We start from the raw sequence: 20,071 nt of genomic DNA, 5'->3' as shown, positions 1-20,071 counted from the left end.
TAAAATACATCTCGGATGTAATAATTTTTCAAACACTAGCTCAAACCCTTCCCTCACCTCATGCCATCTTATTTCCAGCAGGCCATATTTTTTTCTTAGCAGGACATATTTCTTTTTAATAAATATTAGTAAGCCATATTTTACTTTCTATTTCAAGCCCTGTTATTAATTAGTCCCCTACTAGTTATCTGGAGGAGACTATAGTTTCCGTCTCTGTCCTTTTATCTGTCTGTCTGTCTGTCTGTCTGTCTGTCCTTCTGTCTGTCTGTCTGTCTGTCCCACATATAGTTTTCCAGATGGTTTTTTTACACAATACCTCAAGATAATGATCTGAAATTTTGTGTATAGCTTTATCATGTACTGTTACAGATCAAGTTTGTTGGACCTGATAGGGGACGTGTATTGCTTTAGCAGTACTCTCAGAATGCTTGTTGTTATTAATTCCTGTTTATTTGTGCAGGATTCAGCAGATTCAGCTGCTGGGTCGTGACATGCGAGGTGCCGAACACGACAAACTCTGGAACCAGCTGGAAGCCGAAATCCATCTACACCGTCATAAAACAGTCATCAGAGCATGTCGAGGTCGCAGCAATTACAAGAAACATCTCCCAGTGCCTCCAGAACATGCAAGTTTAGCTTTTGTTATCCAGATTTATATCTGATATGCATTGATAACCAGTCCTTAAGTACAGTAATGTTAGCCATTTTTAAAGGTGAAAAATGCACAATTTGAATGTCAAGACTTTTGTGCTATTTTTATTACAATTGTCAAAGATAAAATGTAAATTCTTAATTTTATTTCAAATTATAGGTGCAATCATTCAGTGAGTTTCCAAGTAAAATTTATAAAATAAGCATTCAGGGTGGGTTTTTTTGTGGGTTTTTTTTTTTAATAACATTACAAAACAAATTTAAATTAAGACACAATTATAAACAAAGATGTATTTTAAAAGTCACAACTTTACATCAAGATAAATAATTACAGTGAAACCTGTCTAAACCGGATCAGAAACTGACGACCCATGACATAACACTGCATAAATTCCGGTCAGCATTGTTTTCTGGTAGTCGGTGTTTTTCGTTAAGTCGTTAAGTTGACTCTTCTTTCGTTTACACTACACCGGTTTGTTAATGTTAATTAATTAAGGATTTTATGTTTCTGAATCGAAAATCAATCTGGTTTTCGAAATAGACAGGTTCCGGTTTTATCAGGTTTTTAATACATGGTTTAAATTAGTAAAAATTAGGGACCATGAAATTTGGCCGATTTTGACAGGATTTCAGTATGTTCAGGGTCCGGTGTAGACAGGATTCACTGTATTACTTATTATTAAGTGACTCAGCTTGTGTAGCTTTTTTTTTGTTTTTGTTTTTTTGCAAGGACTCAATCTTTGTTGATATTTGTTACGGTACTGAGCATCAAAGTTGTAACATGCAGATTATTCACTGTAAAAAATTAATAGATGAAAATAGAACAATCACCTAATTTTTTATTTATTTTATGACACAGCTACTACCTTCTGTATCTTTAAAAGCATGAATCATTAATGACCACAGTTATTGATAAATAAGTACTCTCTGACAATTTAAATTAATAAAGAGCAAGTGCTGGAAAGTAAAATTGATGTGTTAATATCATCCAAGTTTATTTGGTGTTGTAGGATTTCCAGGCATTAAAGAAGAAACATGGCTTAGGTGATATTCGCATTGTTAAATTAACAAAAGGGAACGACGAAGGTCTTGGTATGTCAATAACAGTAAGTATATGGCTCACGTTTTACTAAAACATTAAGTAATTAATTACACAGAAAGATTGGGGGTTTGTGTGTGTTGGGGCATGGTTAGAGGGCAATTGAGATATGGTGGATTCCTTTTAAAGGTCCCACCCAGCACATGTGTCCCATCTCCTGTTTATAGGAATTATGCATTATGCATTATGCATTTATAATTTGCAGGCCTATAAATCCTATCAGTGAATCATAAACATTGTCGAAACAACAAAGGATAGGTGGGATGTAGCATTGTGGAAAAGCTCTCGCCTGATACGTGGTCAGTTTAAGATTGATCTCTGGCTGTATCTCATTCCAGCCAGTGCAATACGACTGATATATCAAAGGCTGTGGTATTTTAGTCCTGTCTTTGGGATGGTGCATATCAAAGAAACTTTTTCATGCAAAATATTTTTTGTTTAACAACACCATTAGAGCACATTGATGTACTAATCATCAGCTGCTGGATGTGAAACATTTGGTAATTTAGTAAGAAAGAAGGACATGGATAAAGAATAGAACATGAACTAGTTTTGTCAATTATGCCATCTGGAATGAGTATTGGGAATACTTTATTAATATGAAAGACACACATACAAGATTGATTATTTGTTTATAAGGTTATGAATAAGTATAAAAGCAGAAACTATGTTTTCTAATGAGTATGGAAGTCTTCAGTAACATAATGCATGGAGGTTGTTGGATTTATCTTGTCATATTGGCAGTCACATATTAAAATCTATATTCCTAATAGCATGCACAGTCCACACTGATAACCAGATATGATTATGTGATGTTTCTATATGTTACTAGCAGGCAAGAAGCATGGCGTTCCTATCACAGTCCACACTGATAACCAGATATGATTATGTGATGTTTCTGTATGTTACTAGCAGGCAAGGAGCATGGCGTTCTTATCACAGTCCACACTGATAACCAGATACAATAATGTGATGTTTCTGTATGTTACAGGGAGGCAAGGAGCATGGCGTTCCTATCACAGTCCACACTGATAACCAGATACAATAATGTGATGTTTCTGTATGTTACAGGGAGGCAAGGAGCATGGCGTTCCTATCACAGTCCACACTGATAACCAGATATGATTATGTGATGTTTCTGTATGTGACAGGGAGGCGAGGAGCATGGCGTTCCTATCACAGTCCACACTGATAACCAGATATGATTATGTGATGTTTCTGTATGTTACAGGGAGGCGAGGAGCATGGTGTTCCTATCACAGTCCACACCGATAACCAGATATGATTATGTGATGTTTCTGTATGTTACAGGGAGGCAAGGAGCATGGCGTTTCTGCCAGTCCACACTGATAACCAGATATGATTAGGCAAAAAAAAAAAAATCGTTTGTTTCCGGTCACCTGACCGACCCAAAATTATGCCACCGACCCTGAACTTTTTTTTTTTCTGCTGGGGTGGGGTGGGGTGGGGGGGAAGCGCACAAAGAAGTTGTGGTCGCGGATCGACAAAGCAGACGACAGAAGTACTCAAGTAGGATAACTCTTACACGTCAGTGTGTGTGTTAAATGGAGGTTGAGGGGTGTGTGTGCGTGGGGGGGCAGCAGCGATGGTTTTTATACACCCCCACCCCACGTTTTGGCACCTTCTTACGCCGTGCCCTGGACCCAATCACTGGTGTTGTTAGAAACTAGACCCAGACTAGACATGCCTGGACGTTGAATGAATATGAGCATAACTAATTTGTTTGAAATTGGAATCATTAACCAGTGTTCTACGTTGCGACCAAAATGGTCGCCAATGCGACCAAAATGTTGGCGTGGCGACTGACTGAATTTATTATCGTCACCATCTGGCGACGACTCCAAAAACATCTAAGTATTAAATTATTTGCCATGTGCGTTCAGAGTCCTAGCAGCGAAAACAAATGAAATTTGTTGACATCATTGTGCAGTTGGAACATTTCACTATTTACGAAGTTGTCCGATTGATCACTGTGAATTCCGTATTAATTGTCGGTACAATTCGGAACTCATCGTTGATTTTAGTAATTTGGCGATTACAATCCAGATACTTACAACACATTCATAAATGATACAAAATGAGTAGTGTCGCACTGTGGTGAGTAACATTTTAAGCTTGGCTAGTAAATTTTGTTTGTCCACTAGCCAAAGAAGAGTAAGTTATAAAACCGAGTGTAGAACACTGTTAATAGCACGTGCTCTTATTAGGTACCACAGTAATTGGTGACACACGAGATCGCATGACAGTACGGTAACGTGTGTGGCAATTAAACGGCTTTTATTACAAACTGCTAAATACTGTAGGCCTATAGAGGAAAATATATCGTATTATCGTAACTCCAGTCATCTCATACATTGTAGGTTTATTTTCCAAAAACAACAACGTGCGATCTCAACAAAACAATCAAGGATTTCTCGATACCACATGCACAAACTACAAGTCATCGCGTTTTTTTCCGCATGCAAAGGTGAAGGTCATTTGAAGAAGACATGGTACAATTTTCGTTGTTGGCTACTGCTTAGGGCTAGTACCCAGAATTTGTTAATATACACAGGTGTAGCCTGTAGGAAGATACCAAAAAGTGGGGTGGGTGGGTACACACACGTATAAAATTAATATATAAACTATATATATGCTACAAAGTACCCCCTTCCCCGCTTCCTACGCCAGTGATGTAGATAGGCCTATCAACTGCTGAGCATGGGTAATAATTAAATAAACGGAATATTCAAGAATAACCACAAACATTAAACAGTTCACATTTATTTCAGTGTTTCAGTTAATTGGGAATAAATTAATTTGGGTGATTTTAGCATGGGTCCGTTCAATAGGCTAATAAACATTAAAACTATAAGTCCGTCCCACAGGGAACGCCTTAGCCCGAGTACTCTGACTGTAAGAGAGCTAGACGGACATTTGAACATAAACACGCTCTCATTATTTATGTCCAAATGTCCGTCTAGCTCTCTTACAGTCAGAGTACTCGAGCTAGGAACGTCTTTTTTATTACTATGAAATTTACTACAAATTATTCATTTCTAAGCCGATTGATTTGTAAATTGCACACAAAATTAGTATTGTTTTGTTATTTCCAATACAAGTTGGACAAATCTGTGAAGTTTTTGTGCAGTCATCTACTGACTGGATAAATCTGTGAACTTTTTGTGCAAACATCTATTGACCAACTTGGACAAATTTGTGCAGTCATCCTCTGACAAAACTGGACAAAGCTGTGAAGTTTCTGTGCAGTCATCTACTGACTTTTATTGGTGAAAGGAATAGTTTGAACTTTTTTTGTTTTCCTGTCTTTTGAAAATGGCATGTGAAACTTAAAACTGACATTGACAGTGAAATTGTTTTTATTTCTCTCTGGTTGCAAAGAGTAAACTAAGATTTTGTCAGACAGCTTGCCTTCATGTCTTTCATCTTGAGACGTTCTCTGGCAAACACATTTAAGGTAGGGTAACCTTTGAACTTAAAAAAAAAAAAAAAAAAAAAAAAAAAAAAAAAATCCTACCTACCTACCCTACTTTTTTTGGCCATGTTATCTGAAACAATTTTTTTTTTTTTTTGGCCTTATGTGATGTTTCTGTATGTTACAGGGAGGCGAGGAGCATGGCGTTCCTATCACAGTCCACACCGATAACCAGATATGATTATGTGATGGTTCTGTTTGTTACAGGGAGGCAAGGAGCATGGCATGGCGTTCCTGTCACAGTCCACACTGATAACCCGATATGATTATGTGATGTTTCTGTATGTTACAGGGAGGCAAGGAGCATGGTGTTCCTATCTTGATCTCCGAGATCCATGCAGGCCAGCCTGCTGAGAGGTGTCAGGGTCTGTTTGTCGGAGACGCAATACTCTCGGTGAACAACATCGACCTCCGTCAGGCTAAACACTCGGAAGCTGTTCAGATCTTATCACAACAGGTACAAAATGAAACATTTGATTATTAAATTTAGGTTGCTGATAGTAATTAAGTATTTCTGTAATCTCTGTCAGACAAAACATTCTGGAACTGTTCAGATCTTGTCAGTGCAGGTACTGGAAAAATTATACATTTGATTAGGGTTTTACAGAGATTAGTAGTTTTGTAATCTCTTCTAGGCAAAACAAAGTATATACGTAACAATATTGAAGGAAAAATCAACTTTACAAGTGGTTTGCAGGGTTTTAGCCAGAGAGTAGAAAGGGTAAAATTACGTAATCTAAAATTTTTGAATTTTAATGAATATGTTTTCACAATTTTTAGAAAGGTTTCAAACCCATAAAAACCTAGTACTTATGATCTGTTTTGTTTTTATTTCATACCATCATATTATTTTCTGGCATAAAGTCTAGAACTTTGAGACCATTTTGGTGAGGTGGGGTGGGCATAGAAACTGTTTTCCGCGAATATATATACCGTATATCTTCGCCTGTAAGTCGATCTCGGCTATAAGTCGAGTCCCTAATTTCAAGCCCTGAAAACTTATTTTTTTATTGACCCGTTTATAAGTCGACCCATGAAAAACAACTTATAAATATTTCTTATTTTCAGCACATGAGAACAATAATGTACAATATTTGAACAAAAGAAAATTATTTTACAAACTTCGGTTTTCACGTTTTGTACATCGCAAACAAGTAACATAGCATCAAAACGAAATATTCCCTTAGTAGATAGTGAAAGCTGTTTAGCTGTTACCGTATGGCACTGTACAGCATGGTTTTGTGCACAGACAACAACTTTATTTATAAACACTGACAACAGATCACTACAATAAAACTGAAAGTATCAGTTAATCACATGTTTTACCGCCATATTAATACATGTAAGGAGGATAACTCTGGAAAGTACACTGGTTTTTATGTATGTCCCTATTGCTCTAGTAAACTGCAGATATATCGGTCTAAGCTGTTTTAAGGGTCAGCTCAGTAATATTCATGAAGTTAATCACCGACAAAACATTGTTTGAACAACCATTAATGCCAGTGACCAGATTTCAAAATAAACTCAGGCAACAGGTAGTTAGTATTGTTTACATTTTTGCTATTAGTGATGACTGTTATTTTAACTAAGTGGACTGTTCTATTGGCATGTGAGTGAGATCGCACGCCTTTTTGCATAACCAAAACCGTTCTAATGCCAAAAAAAAAGGTTACAAACAAATAAATTTGTTAAATTAACATATTTGAGTATAAATACAAGGCATACTTCAACAATAAAACTTGTAAAATAATCCCCAAAACGGTAATATTTTTGGGTGAAATTTTTTTACCCTCTTATAAGTCGACCCCCCAAGTTATAAAATAATTTTTGGGTGAAAAATATTCGACTTATAGGCGAAGATATACGGTACACTCTTGTTTGCATTTGTTGGAAGCACTGATAAGAAGTAGGAGCAGAGTTTAGTTGAGTAAGAGAGGTTACTGGATTAATAATTCTAAATGGACCTGTAGTTCTTCAGTTCCATCCACAGACTGTTAATTAAAAGTTATTGACAATGCTTCAAAGTGTGCATATGAAAAGAAAGAAAGAAATGTTTTATTTAACGACGCACTCAACACATTTTAGTTACGGTTATATGGCGTCGGACATATGGTTAAGGACCACACAGATTTTGAGAGGAAACCTGCTGTTGCCACTACATGGGCTACTCTTCCGATTAGCAGCAATGGATCTTTTATTTGCGCTTCCCACAGGCAGGCAAACTCACTCAGGGTTTGGAGTCGGTATCTGGATTAAAAATCCCATGCCTCGACTGGGATCTGAACCCAGTACCTATCAGCCTGTAGACCGATGGCCTACCACGACGCCACTGAGGCCGGTGCATATGAAAAGATTCTTAGCAACAAAATATATATACAGTGAAACCCCTCAAAACCAGACCCTTGATAAACTGGAATTCCCTCAAACCAGATGTTTTAACAGTCCTTTTAAAATATCAGAACCTCTCTAAACTGGAAACCCTTAAGACCAGATTGTTTACTTGGTCCGATGGGTGTCTGGTTTAGAGGGGTTTCACTACATATTTAAAAAAAAAATTAAAAAAATTAAAAAGTCAGTTACTCTGAGGCAGCTCCATTCTTTTCTCATCTCCAGATAATGTATCACAGGTAAAATATGTTGACACCTAATAACTACAAGCCATGGCATTAAACATTTATTTGATAGACAGTGTTCACAACTTGTATGGAAAACATAAGATGCATGTTGTGATTTAATTTGCAAGAATCCATTTCCTCAGGTAACGTGAATATTTGTTAGGTCATTCTCAACTTGTTTGCCTCAGACAGATGTTAATAACATATTTCGTCAGGTTTTCTTGGGTAAAGAAAGGTGTTTCTAAATTATACCATTGTTTGGCTTGAACATTAGTTTTTGTATCTTCTCATTATTTCAAGTACACTCAATGTGGGCAGAATTAGAATAAGCTTTGTTTTGTGTCAGGAAATGTGTCAGTTTGCTTAAGAATTGAACTTGACAATTTTTCATGTTCATGGAATTGTACACTGCAGGACTGCTTTACAAAGAACCACCTCAGCCTTTCACAAGATATTTTTCGTTGTGTCTATAACATTTAATTGGAATGTTGTTTCTGTGATCACTTGTGCAGTTTTCTTTGTTAAGGCAAGTTTTCAGTTGTAAGTAATACTGGAAGTATTAATGTAAAATCAAAATATATGGAAGTATGATCATCAGTTTTTCTAGTTATGTGATATCAGTAAATTTGACAAATCAAATTCATAACAAAAATAGTATAATTTCCTCCCTTGATGACTTTGTATTTCATTACTCATCCTTAACCTGTTTCTTTTTCCTTTTCACTTGTTGTGAATTTGCCTACAGCAAGGAGAGATAACCATGGAAGTGATGTTTGTGGCACCGGATGAAGACAGCGATGATGAAAACAAAGAATACGAAGATGAACATGGATTTAGGTTAGCTATCAATATATTTATTAAGGTTCTCATTTCACAGTAATATTTGATAGGGGTGCGTATGTGTGTAATGTTTTATTATCAGTGACAGCTAGTAATTAACACCAGCATTTGGTAAGGATTTGAAAATTGTTTCTCATATATGTTCTTTAAATTAAAAAAAATGAAAATGTTTTATCAATCATATACTCAGAAGTTTAGAAAGTAATCAGTCTGATAGATTTAGAATTCACCAGACATCAGATTTGTTTTGGAGATTTTTGTATTTTTGAAATCTAAAACAATATCTAAAATAAACCTTTCTATACAATATTCCATTTTTAATTAAAGTAATTGAAAATTGTGCTTAAATTGTATGGTATAGTAAAACTAAAGAACAGAAAAAGGGAAGAACCCACTTTGTGACTGTTTTTGTTTTTCTCCTCAATGTTTGGTTCTTATTTTGCAGATATAGAATATATGATGAAGAAGTGTTCTCTGATGGTAGTAACAGAGGCAGCCATCACAATGGCTCTGCCAGTCAGTCTGTAGAAAATGGTCCCATTCCACACCCCAGCAGAAAACCTGCTCAGTAAGGCCATTAGTCTATTATCAATAGCTGAATGTTGTGTTTCCATTTCATCCTATTTTATTTGTTGTCAGTAACCAGAAACATTTCATCTATTGTCATTATTCCTGTAAGGCCATTAATTTATTATCAATATTATTTTATTTGTTATCAGTAATTTGAAATTTTTCATTAATTGTTATCAGGCCTATAAGGCCCTTAGTTTATTTCTAATAACCACATTTCATGTTTCCCTTTCATACTATCATTTTATTTGTTATCAGTCATCTGAAACGTTTCAGCTATTGTCATCATGTGGTTGAGCTGTGAGATTGGGAGGCGTTCGAAGTATTCTGCTAGCACCTTCAGAATGCAAAAGGGTGCAGATCCATACCCTCAAACTTGCAGAGTGACATTGTTTTTATTTTTAAAAAGTTAAAAATTAGTTCATATTTCCCTGTATGCTTTGCAATCAAGTAGTGACATGCAATAATAAAATATATAGTCTTAACTTGTTCATCAAGGACTGGTATGCACAGTCGTGTCTTTAAGGATGTGCATTAAAAGATCCCTTGCTCCTTTCAGTAGGAGTAGCCCACATGGTTGCAATGGGTTTTTCTTTTTCCAGTGTTTAACAAATGTTTGAGAACGTCACTAGCCCTTGCAAAAGTTTTTGCTATTGTCCTAGATGATGTATTAAATAGTAATACTGTTGATAATTTGTACTAGCACAGACCAAAAATTCACTAGCCAGGACCGAGGGCTAGTAGATTTATCAAACCCTGCTTTTTCTCTCGCTACTAAGTCTCAAAATAACCATATGTTAGACACCAAATAGCTATGGTGTAAAATATGATGATGTCATAAAACAAATATTCATTTATTTCTTTAAAAATAAAATAAAAGTATAATGTTTACATACAAAGTGTACCAGATCAATATTATTAGTCTCCGACTGGTCCAACTGGAGGGGACTATAGGTGTTATCTACTTCCTTCTGTCTGTCCGTCTGTCCCACATATAGTTTTCCAAATGTTTTTTTCATAATGCCTTGAGATATTGAGCTGAAAGTTTGTGTATAGCTTTATCATGTACTGTTACAGATGGCCTCAGATTACAGTTATCTTCCCATTTGGTTGTCCAAAATCCGGAAGTTTCACCGCGCAAGTAGTCTGCTGTTTGACTGTGATTATTTCATGGCAGACAGCTATGAAGTGGCAACTGTTTGACTGAAGTGACAGGGGATAGCATGTAGTTTGTAAACATGTGTAACTTGTTGACATTGAAAGAAAGAAAGAAGTGTTTTATTTAACGACGCACTCAACACATTTTATTTACGGTTATATGGCGTCAGACATATGGTTCAGGACCACACAGATTTTGAGAGGAAACCCGCTGTCGCCACTACATGGGCTACTCTTCCGATAGGCAGCAAGGGATCTTTTATTTGCGCTTCCCACAGGCAGGATAGCACAAACCATGGCCTTTGTTGAACCAGTTATGGATCACTGGTCGGTGCAAGTGGTTTACACCTACCCATTGAGCCTTGCGGAGCACTCACTCAGGGTTTGGAGTCGGTATCTGGATTAAAAATCCCATGCCTCGACTGGGATCCGAACCCAGTACCTACCAGCCTGTAGACCGATGGCCTGCCACGACGCCACCGAGGCCGGTGTGTTGACATTGAAGACTTGTTTGTGGTAATTCCGGCCCATGCAAAAGTAGTGCTTTTTGTGTAAAATGGGTGTACTCCGGCCTGGTTTAGAGGGTGTGTCTGTTTAAACCAATATGCTGGGAGAAAGAGCTGGACAACAGGGGTTGTCCTTTTCAGGGTATGTGTCCCCCATGCAGGCAAAGGTACATACAAAACTTCACGGGCCTGCTGATATTAATAAAAATGTTATAGCCACTAAGGCTATATAGAAACATATAGCGAAATTAATTGTGGTCTGAGGCCAGATCAAGTTTAACTTTCATGGCGATTTATAAATTTTTCACAGAGTTATGGCCCTTGAATTTAGGAGATACAAAAATTTGTTGGGCCCAGTAGGGGGACATGTATTGTTTTAGCAGCACTCTCAGGATGCTTGTTATTTTTATTTCCAGTGAAAGTCAGACGAATCCAGCACATGCACATCCCAGCCAGTCGCGAGGCGCCGGGGCTCGGCAGGTGGATGTGGGTGAACTTCATCCAAACAGTATACAGCATAACGAGTTGGACCCCAGCCCAGTGTTTAGTGGAAGTCAGTAACCAGGCATTGTATTCCTGTTGAGTGGATCGGAGAGGCTGACCATGTTCGTTTTGAGTGTTAATGTTGGCATCTTGCTCATACTAGATTTGTTTGTATGGAAATGTTTTTTGGGTCTGTTACAGTATTTGTGTTTTAAAAATTCCAATCACCTGGGTTCAAATATGTAAAAAAATAAAAATAAAAATAAAAATAATATATATATATATATATATATATATGATTGTTCCAGTGGGTAGCATTGCTTTGTTTTGAGTTTGTAGCAAATCCAGCACAAATTTTATTATTGTTGGTCTGGTTAGCTTTTGAGTTGGTATTTTTACAAAGAATTCAAGGGGATTTTAACAAGTGATTTTGCTCATTTTAAATTAAAATGATAATGTATTATATTTCGAAGAGTTTGTAATGAATTTTTTTAGTTAATGCGATTGTAATAAATTATCTTTGTTAATGATATAAGAACCTATGAATATTAAATGCAAGTTATTGACAATCATTAATAGTGTGTAAAATATACTGATTTGAAATTGCTCTATTGGACAAACTGCTGGGTAAAAAGATTTTTAATTTTGTTTTTCATTAAAGAAACTTTATTTTTTGTATTGTTTAGTTGTACTAACATCAGTAAACCAGCATACATTGATGTATGTCACGTTTTGGAAATGAAATCTTTAAATGTTACATATGAAGTATATTTTCTTGCTTAAAACATCGCTGTTATAGTCAGTTTGTTTCTGGCCATCCTTAGTATCTCAAACTTTTACTTCCCAATAACTTTGTATGTACCAAAAATATATATTTCAGAAAATAAATGAAGTTTGAGCTACTACAAACATGAGGGTGATAAAAACATTTTGAATATACAGACATTGATTTTCGAAACAAAAAAGTTTATTTAGTATGTAATTTAGTCTTTAGAGAGGTTCTGTTAGTTTGAAAATTCCGACTTCTTCGTCCTAACAACCCTTACAGTAATTTACAAAATGCTGTAGTCTTTGTGTTAAATGTGATTGTAAAATCTGTGTATTTAAAATACATATCTGTGTTCTATGTTATAAAAAGTAATATATTTGTATGCATGAGAAAAAAAAAGTATAACATAATCACCAATTTCATTCCAACAGACAATTCAATTTCCTTTAATGTTAGTCTCATCTCACCATATTATAACATCATTTACTAATACGAAATACCAACACAGCTACAGTTTTAATAAATCTGTGATGTCATTATCAACTTATTGTCAGCGACCTTCATTTAATCTACAAGTCTGTGTTTTTAATACTTTGTAATGTAAACCACTGAGATAGCAGCCCGTTTTTCGGTTTTAAAATGGAGAGTAATCCTTGTTTCTGACATAGATAGTGTGTATCGCCAAACGATATAAAAAAATTGTGTTTGGGGGGGTAAGAAAATCAATGTTGATGACCTATTCTGAATAGTTATATCATTTTAAAATATACCTAAGACGACACTTTTTAAATAAGGTGAGACAAATTATGTAAAATGTCCCAGTAATTTTAAGTTATTTTACCATTTTCTGTATTATTTCTGACCAGATTAGATATGTTGTAACACAGCATTGTGGGTGGGTGGGTTTTTTGTTTTTGTTTTTGGGGGGGGTCCTCTGGTTCTTGCATACCACAAATAATGGATAGGCTCTTATTACTTGGTGACTGTGGTCCACTTAAGGTAATAGTACTAATAATACCTGTTCACAAAAAGAGTGTAACAGCTGCAGTCAGTTTTGGATGCGCATGTACTTGAAAAGATAGCCATGGTGGTTGAGGCATATGGGAACCATTTCATTTTCATTTCAACACATTTTCTGTTCTTATATCCAATTAAGATTCAAGCACGCTGTTCTGGGAACACTCCTCAGCTATCTGGGCTGTCTGGCCAGGACAGCGGGTTAGTTGTTAATTGTTAGTGGTTAGTGAGAGAGAAGAGGATGTAGTGACCTTACACCTACCCACTGAGTTGTTAAAACTCGCTCTGGGTGGGAGCCGGTACCGGGCAGCGAACCCTGTACCTACCAGCCTTATATCTGATGGCTGAACCACGACACCACCGATGGTGGTATATGGGAACCATTTGCTCTGTACAGAACTAGAAAGCACCTGGGCCTAGTTTCACAAAATATTGTAAGCCTAGACCACAATTCCTACTACTACTACTAACTAACTAATATAGTTTAAAGTTCTCATATTTCATTTTTGTTTATCCATAAAATGCTTCATCTTCTGATTTAATTTTTTGTCTGGTATAACTGCTAGTTGCAGATGTAAACTTACAATTTTTGTTATATGGGGTCCTGTTTCCAAATTCTCAAATGAGTTTTATAAAATATATATGATATATTTGGAAGCCTACCCATAGAATATGATTATTATTATAATGCATTGGCATAGCGAGGAATTTTATATTTTACTGCAAAAAAACTTCAGAACACTGATTTATTTAATTGCGAGTATGTTAGCATAGGTTATTAACATCATGTATCATTATGTATTCTGAATCAGGTAGATACTAACATGTTAAGTAAGGGTTGGGGCATAGCCCAATGGTAAAGTGCTTGCCTGATGTGTAGTCGGTCTGGGATCGATCCCTGTCAGTGGCCCATTGGGCTATTTCTCGTTCCAGCCAGTGCATATAAAAGATCCCTTGATATTAATGGGAAAATGTAGCAGGTTTCCTCTCTAAGACTGTTTGTCAAAATTACCAAATGTTTGACATCCAATAGCTGATGATTAATAAATCAATGTGCTCTAGTTAAAACTAAAATCAAAATCAGAAACATACTTCTTTGGGGTAATTATACTGCGTATTTGAAGAGCAAAATTAACTTGAATATAGATGTATGTTACAAAACAAAATGGGTGTTTGTTTTTCGTAAAAGTAAAACTTGTTTGTATTACAACAAAAGGACAGTAAACCATTCTACAAGTGCAAACAGTACAGTGTACCTGTATATTAATTTGGCTGGGATTTAGCCGTCAGTAGACTGCTGACCTGAGGTGCTTGGCTTGTAGGATCAAACCTCTTCGGTGGACTTCCTCTCCGTTCAGAACCCCACAACTGGTCTATCAAAGGCCATGCAATGTCCTGTCTGTGGGAAAGTGCATATAAAGATCCCTTGCTGCAAATGTAAAAATGTAGCAACGTTCCTTGGAACTAACAAATATTTGACATCCGATAGCCGATGATTAATTCAGGCATGTGATTCTTCCGCTAATTGACGGAATTCTGCTTCTTAAATTTTTTTTCCTTTCATCATTTTCCTTGCCTTCTGCACTCAATTACGTGCCTTCGGCAAGCATGTATCATTTTCAGATTTTTTAGAAATGTTTCAATCACATGCCTGTTAATTAATCAATGTGCTCTATTGCAAAAGTTTAGCTGTATTTAATCATATACATGTATATATATCATTAATATGTTCAGCATGAGTAAAAAGCATGGCTCACTGGATTATGTAGAACTGTGTTATTTTGTTTAATGAAACCAAGACTTAATTTTGTCTCGGGATATATTATTATTTCCGACCTTTTACATTTAAATAATGCAAAGTGCAATTTATTTATATTTTTCATGTCATAATTTGTCATTTATTTACTTTACTTTAATATATATATATGCCTATAGGGGATTTGTTGTTGGTATTGTTTGTGTATGATTTAATGTACAGAATGTATTCATTCCAAATATTGTGTTGTAGTTGTGTTTGATACCTAGATAAGTTTTGTTTATTGTCAACTTATATTGATTTTGTTAACTGTTCAAATTAAGATTATATTTCTTTGGAAATGGATCTGCAAACTTCATGTTTATTTTGTACGAAATTTGGTTTTATTTAAAACTTTTACACACTACTGAAATGTAAAATATTGATCTGTTTACATTTATAAAAGACAAATACATGCATGGGAGACCTATGATTCTAGAGTCTCTGGGTAGGAAAGTCATTGGGTACCCGAGAATGTTGAATTTGATAAAACATAAATTGTTATGATTTTCTTTTGGTAGTAAATAAAACACATTGTTGCCTTTTCCTAAACCTACTACTGATGTATGCATTGCCCTTTTAAAACATATTTATCCTCCAACCACCATTTCTATTGACGGAATATGATGACGGATAAAGCAAATTCCGGCTACTAGCAGGATATGACTTTTGACGTCACTCATGTGATGTCACACACACAGCCTACATTACAAAATCACTCATTTGACCGCTAGGTCATCGTACAATGTGGCTGACATAACAGAAATAATAGCTTTTCCTCTTAATTTTTCATTGTCTGCAGGATAAAGATAATAACGAGTTAATGACGTCAGATATCTGCTTTATCCTGTTGAGGCCGAATGAGAGAAACTGCTGTGCAGAGCCTCGTGTAATCTCCCATTCTTATCTCCACAGGATAAAGAAGGAAGGAAATGGTTTATTTAACAATGCACTCAACACATTTTATTTATGGTTATATGGCATCGGACATATGGTTAAGGACCGCACAGATATTGAGGGAGGAAACCCACTGTCACCACTTCATGGTCTACTCTTTTCGATTAGTAGCAAGGGATCTTTTATATGCACCATTCCATAGACAGGATAGCACATACCACGGCCTTTGATATACCAGTCGTGGTGCACTGGCTGGACTTCACAGGATAAAGTATATATTCAATGTTATTAGCTAGTTATTCTCTATTTACACATGTACCACATCACATGGTAAACATTATATGTACATTTGTATAGAAAAAAAAAAAAAAAAGCCATTTGACCATAAACCATTATTTGGGTGTCATTAGTGATCAATGTTTGAATTTTTCATCTCACTTGTTATTTTTGTTACCATAGCAACCCAATAATGCGAGAAATAATTTGTCCTCGTAAAATTTTGTACATAATATTTGAAAAGCATTTGATTGTACTACTGATGCCCATTTTCAGTTAAAAACCATTTTATGTTAATTAAGCCATTCCTGTTGTAGTTAACTATAATTTGGCTTTTCGATGTCTTTCTATGTAGAACATTGGTACATGTCTTACATAACATTGCCAGTTATTCAGAACAAAAATAATTTGATGCTAGTTGTTTAAATTATTTGTAAAGCAATTTAGGGTAGCAAGTTCTACCCAAAGAGGAATAGCTACTGAGGAATCTTCCTTTAATTAGGAACTCGATGTAAGAAGACAGAATCTATTACATGTAGCTCAATCCCCCCCCCCCAAAAAGAAGAGAATCCCCCCCTCCCCCCCTCAGCAAAACCTGTATGCACAAATCACTATAAATATATTTTGTTTCCAACAAGTGATATCCACTGCATGTACTGTATATATTTTTAAAATGCATGTCCATAAACTAAATTGACCAATACTTCTCTTTTCTTGGAGGAATATGTTAGATTTATGGGTCTTCTCAACTTATAATATAGATTATATTGATATCTTGTAAATAATGTTAAGCTACTTTCTCTTTTCAACATCTTATTTTCACATCTGGCTGATTATTCATTCATTGTTGACATTTTAGAATATTAACATCGGCACCGATGGCAGTTGCCATAGCTACGATATGATTTGCTATAGGTAAGGAGCTTCACCGATGACAATTGCTATAGGACCGAGGATTCACCGATTGCAATTTCCATAGCTACAATATGAATTGCTATAGGTCAGGGGATTCACCTGTGACAGTTGCCATAGCTACAATATGAATTGGTATAGGTTAGTCGATTCTCCGATGGCAGTTTCCATAGCTACAATATGAATTGCTATAGGTCAGGGGATTCAACGATGGCAGTTGCCATAGCTACAATATGAATTGCTATAAGTCAGGGGATTGACCGATGGTAGTTGCCACAGCTGCAGTATGAATTCCTATAGGTTGGGATTCAACGATGGCAGTTGCCATAGCTACAATATGAATTCCTATAGATCGGGATTCAACGTTTAAGTTGCCATAGCTACAATATGAATTCCTATAGGTCAGGATTCAACAAAGGCAGTTGCCATAGCTACAATATGAATTGGTATAGGTCAGGGATTCTCTGATGGCAGTTGCCATAGCTACAATATGAATTGGTATAGGTCAGGGGATTTTCCGATGGCAGTTGCCATAGCTACAATATGAATTGCTATAGGTCAGAGATTTCTCCGATGGCAGTTGCCACAGCTACAGTATGAATTGGTATTGGTCAGGGGATTCTCCAATGGCAGTTGCCATAGCTACAATATGAATTGCTATAGGTCAGGGATTTTTCCGATGGCAGTTGCCACAGATACAGTATGAATTGGTATAGGTCAGGGGATTCTCCAATGGCAGTTGCCACAGCTAAAATATGAACTGGTATAGGTCAGGGGATTTTCCGATGGCAGTTGCTATAGCTACAATATAAATTGCTATAGGTCAGGGGATTTTCTGATGGCAGTTATAGCCACAATATAAATTGCTATAAGTCAGGTGATTTTCCGATGGCAGTTGCCATAGCTACAATATGAATTTAACAGCACTTCTCTTATATGATCTATCTAATAATTACAAAAAATATATCCATTAATTCCAGTATTTTAGGGTAAGTAATTTTACCCATCATAGGCCTACATGTACCTTCTGGCAAAAACCTAGTTAAGTCTATGTTTAATTGTATCACATTTATTTATTTCAATTTATTTTTGTGCTTATATCCAATTAAGGTTCAAGCACACTGTCCTGGGCACACACCTCAGTTATTTGGGCTGCCTGTCCAGGAGAGTGGGTTAGTTGTTGGTGGTTAGTGAGAGAGAAGTTGAGTCGGTGTAGTGGTCTTTCACCTACCCATTGAGTCATTAAAAACTTGCTCGGAGTGGGAGCTGGTACCGGGCTGAGAACCCAGTACTTACCATATATTCGATGGCTTAACCAAGACACCTCCAAGGCCGGTTGTATCACATGTACATACATAATATTTTGTTCATGGTTTTTATTATTCATTTGTAAGCATAATGTAAGTTACATTTACTCAGTCTAGCACATGTGGGGCACTTGATTTCTTTAAGTTGAATACTCACTACATCTTCGTAAATTGAGATGGTTGGTCCAATTAAGTGTTATTCTCTACACATACATACATGTATAGGTGCACATGTGGAACTATTTTCCTGAACAAAATGTATTTATTATAATTAAATTTAAACTACATGATAAATCACTTGTTTTGTTTTGCCTTATTTATTATGTATGATGTTGCTAATACATTTATGATATAAAGATATTTATATATGTATAAATATTTTGGGAATGCTTTGGCAACATTGGTCTTTAATAAAATGTTGACAAAACAAAAGCACCTGTGTTATTGTATTTACAGATATAATCCAGAACCAGAGGTGATTCTCAGGTGTTTTACACATTGTCCCAAGCCACTGCAAATGCCAATTCTATTTCCCTACACTTCCCATCATTTATAGAAAACTGACAGCCCAGCAAGTATCAGGCGCGTGTGTGTGTGGGGGGGGGGGGGGGGGGGGGGACCCCTGCTCAAGACGAATTTTTTTTGTCAGAAAGCAGCTCAGCTTCACAAGACACCTCGACACCCCCCCTCCTGCAAAATTACCTGCACACGCCCCTGAGTATTATTTTGAGTTATATCTTTTCTAAAATAAAACTCAGGATCCACCTGAGTTAATTACAAGTCGGCCTTCACCAGGATTCACTATCCACCCAACAGAGTAATACAATTACAAGTCGGCCTTCACCAGGATTCACGATCCACCCGAGTTAGAGTAATACAATTACAAGTCGGCCTTCACCAGGATTCACGATCCACCCGAGTTAGAGTAATACAATTACAAGTCGGCCTTCACCAGGATTCACGATCCACCCGAGTTGAGTAATACAATTACAAGTCGGCCTTCACTAGGATTCACGATCCACCCGAGTTAGAGTAATATAATTACAAGTTGGCCTTCACCAGGATTCGGGATCTACCGAGTAATACAATTACAAGTTGGCCTTCACCAGGATTCACGATCCACCCGAGTTAGAATAAGATATACAATTACAAGTCGGCCTTCACCAGGATTCAGGGTCCACCTGAGTTAGAGTGAGACACACAATTACAAGTTGGCCTTCACTAGCATTCAGGATCCACCCGAGTTAGAGTAATACAATTACAAGTCTGCATTCATTAGGATTCAGGATCCACCTGAGTTAAAGTAATACAATTACAAGTCGACCTTCATTAGGATTCACGATCCACCTGAGTTAGAGTAATACAATTACAAGTCAGCCTTCATTAGGATTCACGATCCACCCGAGTTAGAGTAATACAATTACAAGTCGGCCTTCACCAGGATTCAGGATCCACCAGAGTTAGTAATACAATTACAAGTCGGCCTTCACCAGGATTCAGGATCCACCCGAGTTAGAGTAATACAATTACAAGTCGGCCTTCACTAGGATTCAGGATCCACCCGAGTTAGAGTAATACAATAACAAGTTGGGCCTTCACCAGGATTCAGGATCCACCCGAGTTAGAGTAATACCATTACAAGTCGGCCTTCACCAGGATTCAGGATCCACCTGAGTTAAG

At 36.4% G+C, this 20,071-nt stretch overlaps 1 protein-coding gene across 1 annotated transcript in view; it reads left to right on the top strand.

Annotated features, from left to right (window-relative positions):
- Window positions 1-13,418, top strand: part of LOC121370989 (Golgi-associated PDZ and coiled-coil motif-containing protein-like) — a 63,173-nt gene extending 49,755 nt beyond the window's left edge. The window contains exons 4-9 of the mRNA XM_041496567.1: window positions 461-626; window positions 1,662-1,757; window positions 5,539-5,703; window positions 8,607-8,698; window positions 9,147-9,269; window positions 11,352-13,418. Coding sequence (XP_041352501.1) covers window positions 461-626; window positions 1,662-1,757; window positions 5,539-5,703; window positions 8,607-8,698; window positions 9,147-9,269; window positions 11,352-11,496 — 787 coding nt within the window. The 3' untranslated portion in view covers window positions 11,497-13,418. The remainder of the gene's footprint in view (window positions 1-460; window positions 627-1,661; window positions 1,758-5,538; window positions 5,704-8,606; window positions 8,699-9,146; window positions 9,270-11,351) is intronic.
- The last annotated feature ends 6,653 nt before the right edge of the window (window positions 13,419-20,071 follow it).

The sequence above is a fragment of the Gigantopelta aegis genome, chromosome 4 (assembly GCF_016097555.1).
Source record: "Gigantopelta aegis isolate Gae_Host chromosome 4, Gae_host_genome, whole genome shotgun sequence".
Classification (NCBI taxonomy): Eukaryota; Metazoa; Mollusca; class Gastropoda; order Neomphalida; family Peltospiridae; genus Gigantopelta; species Gigantopelta aegis.
This window is presented reverse-complemented; position numbering and strand designations above follow the sequence as displayed.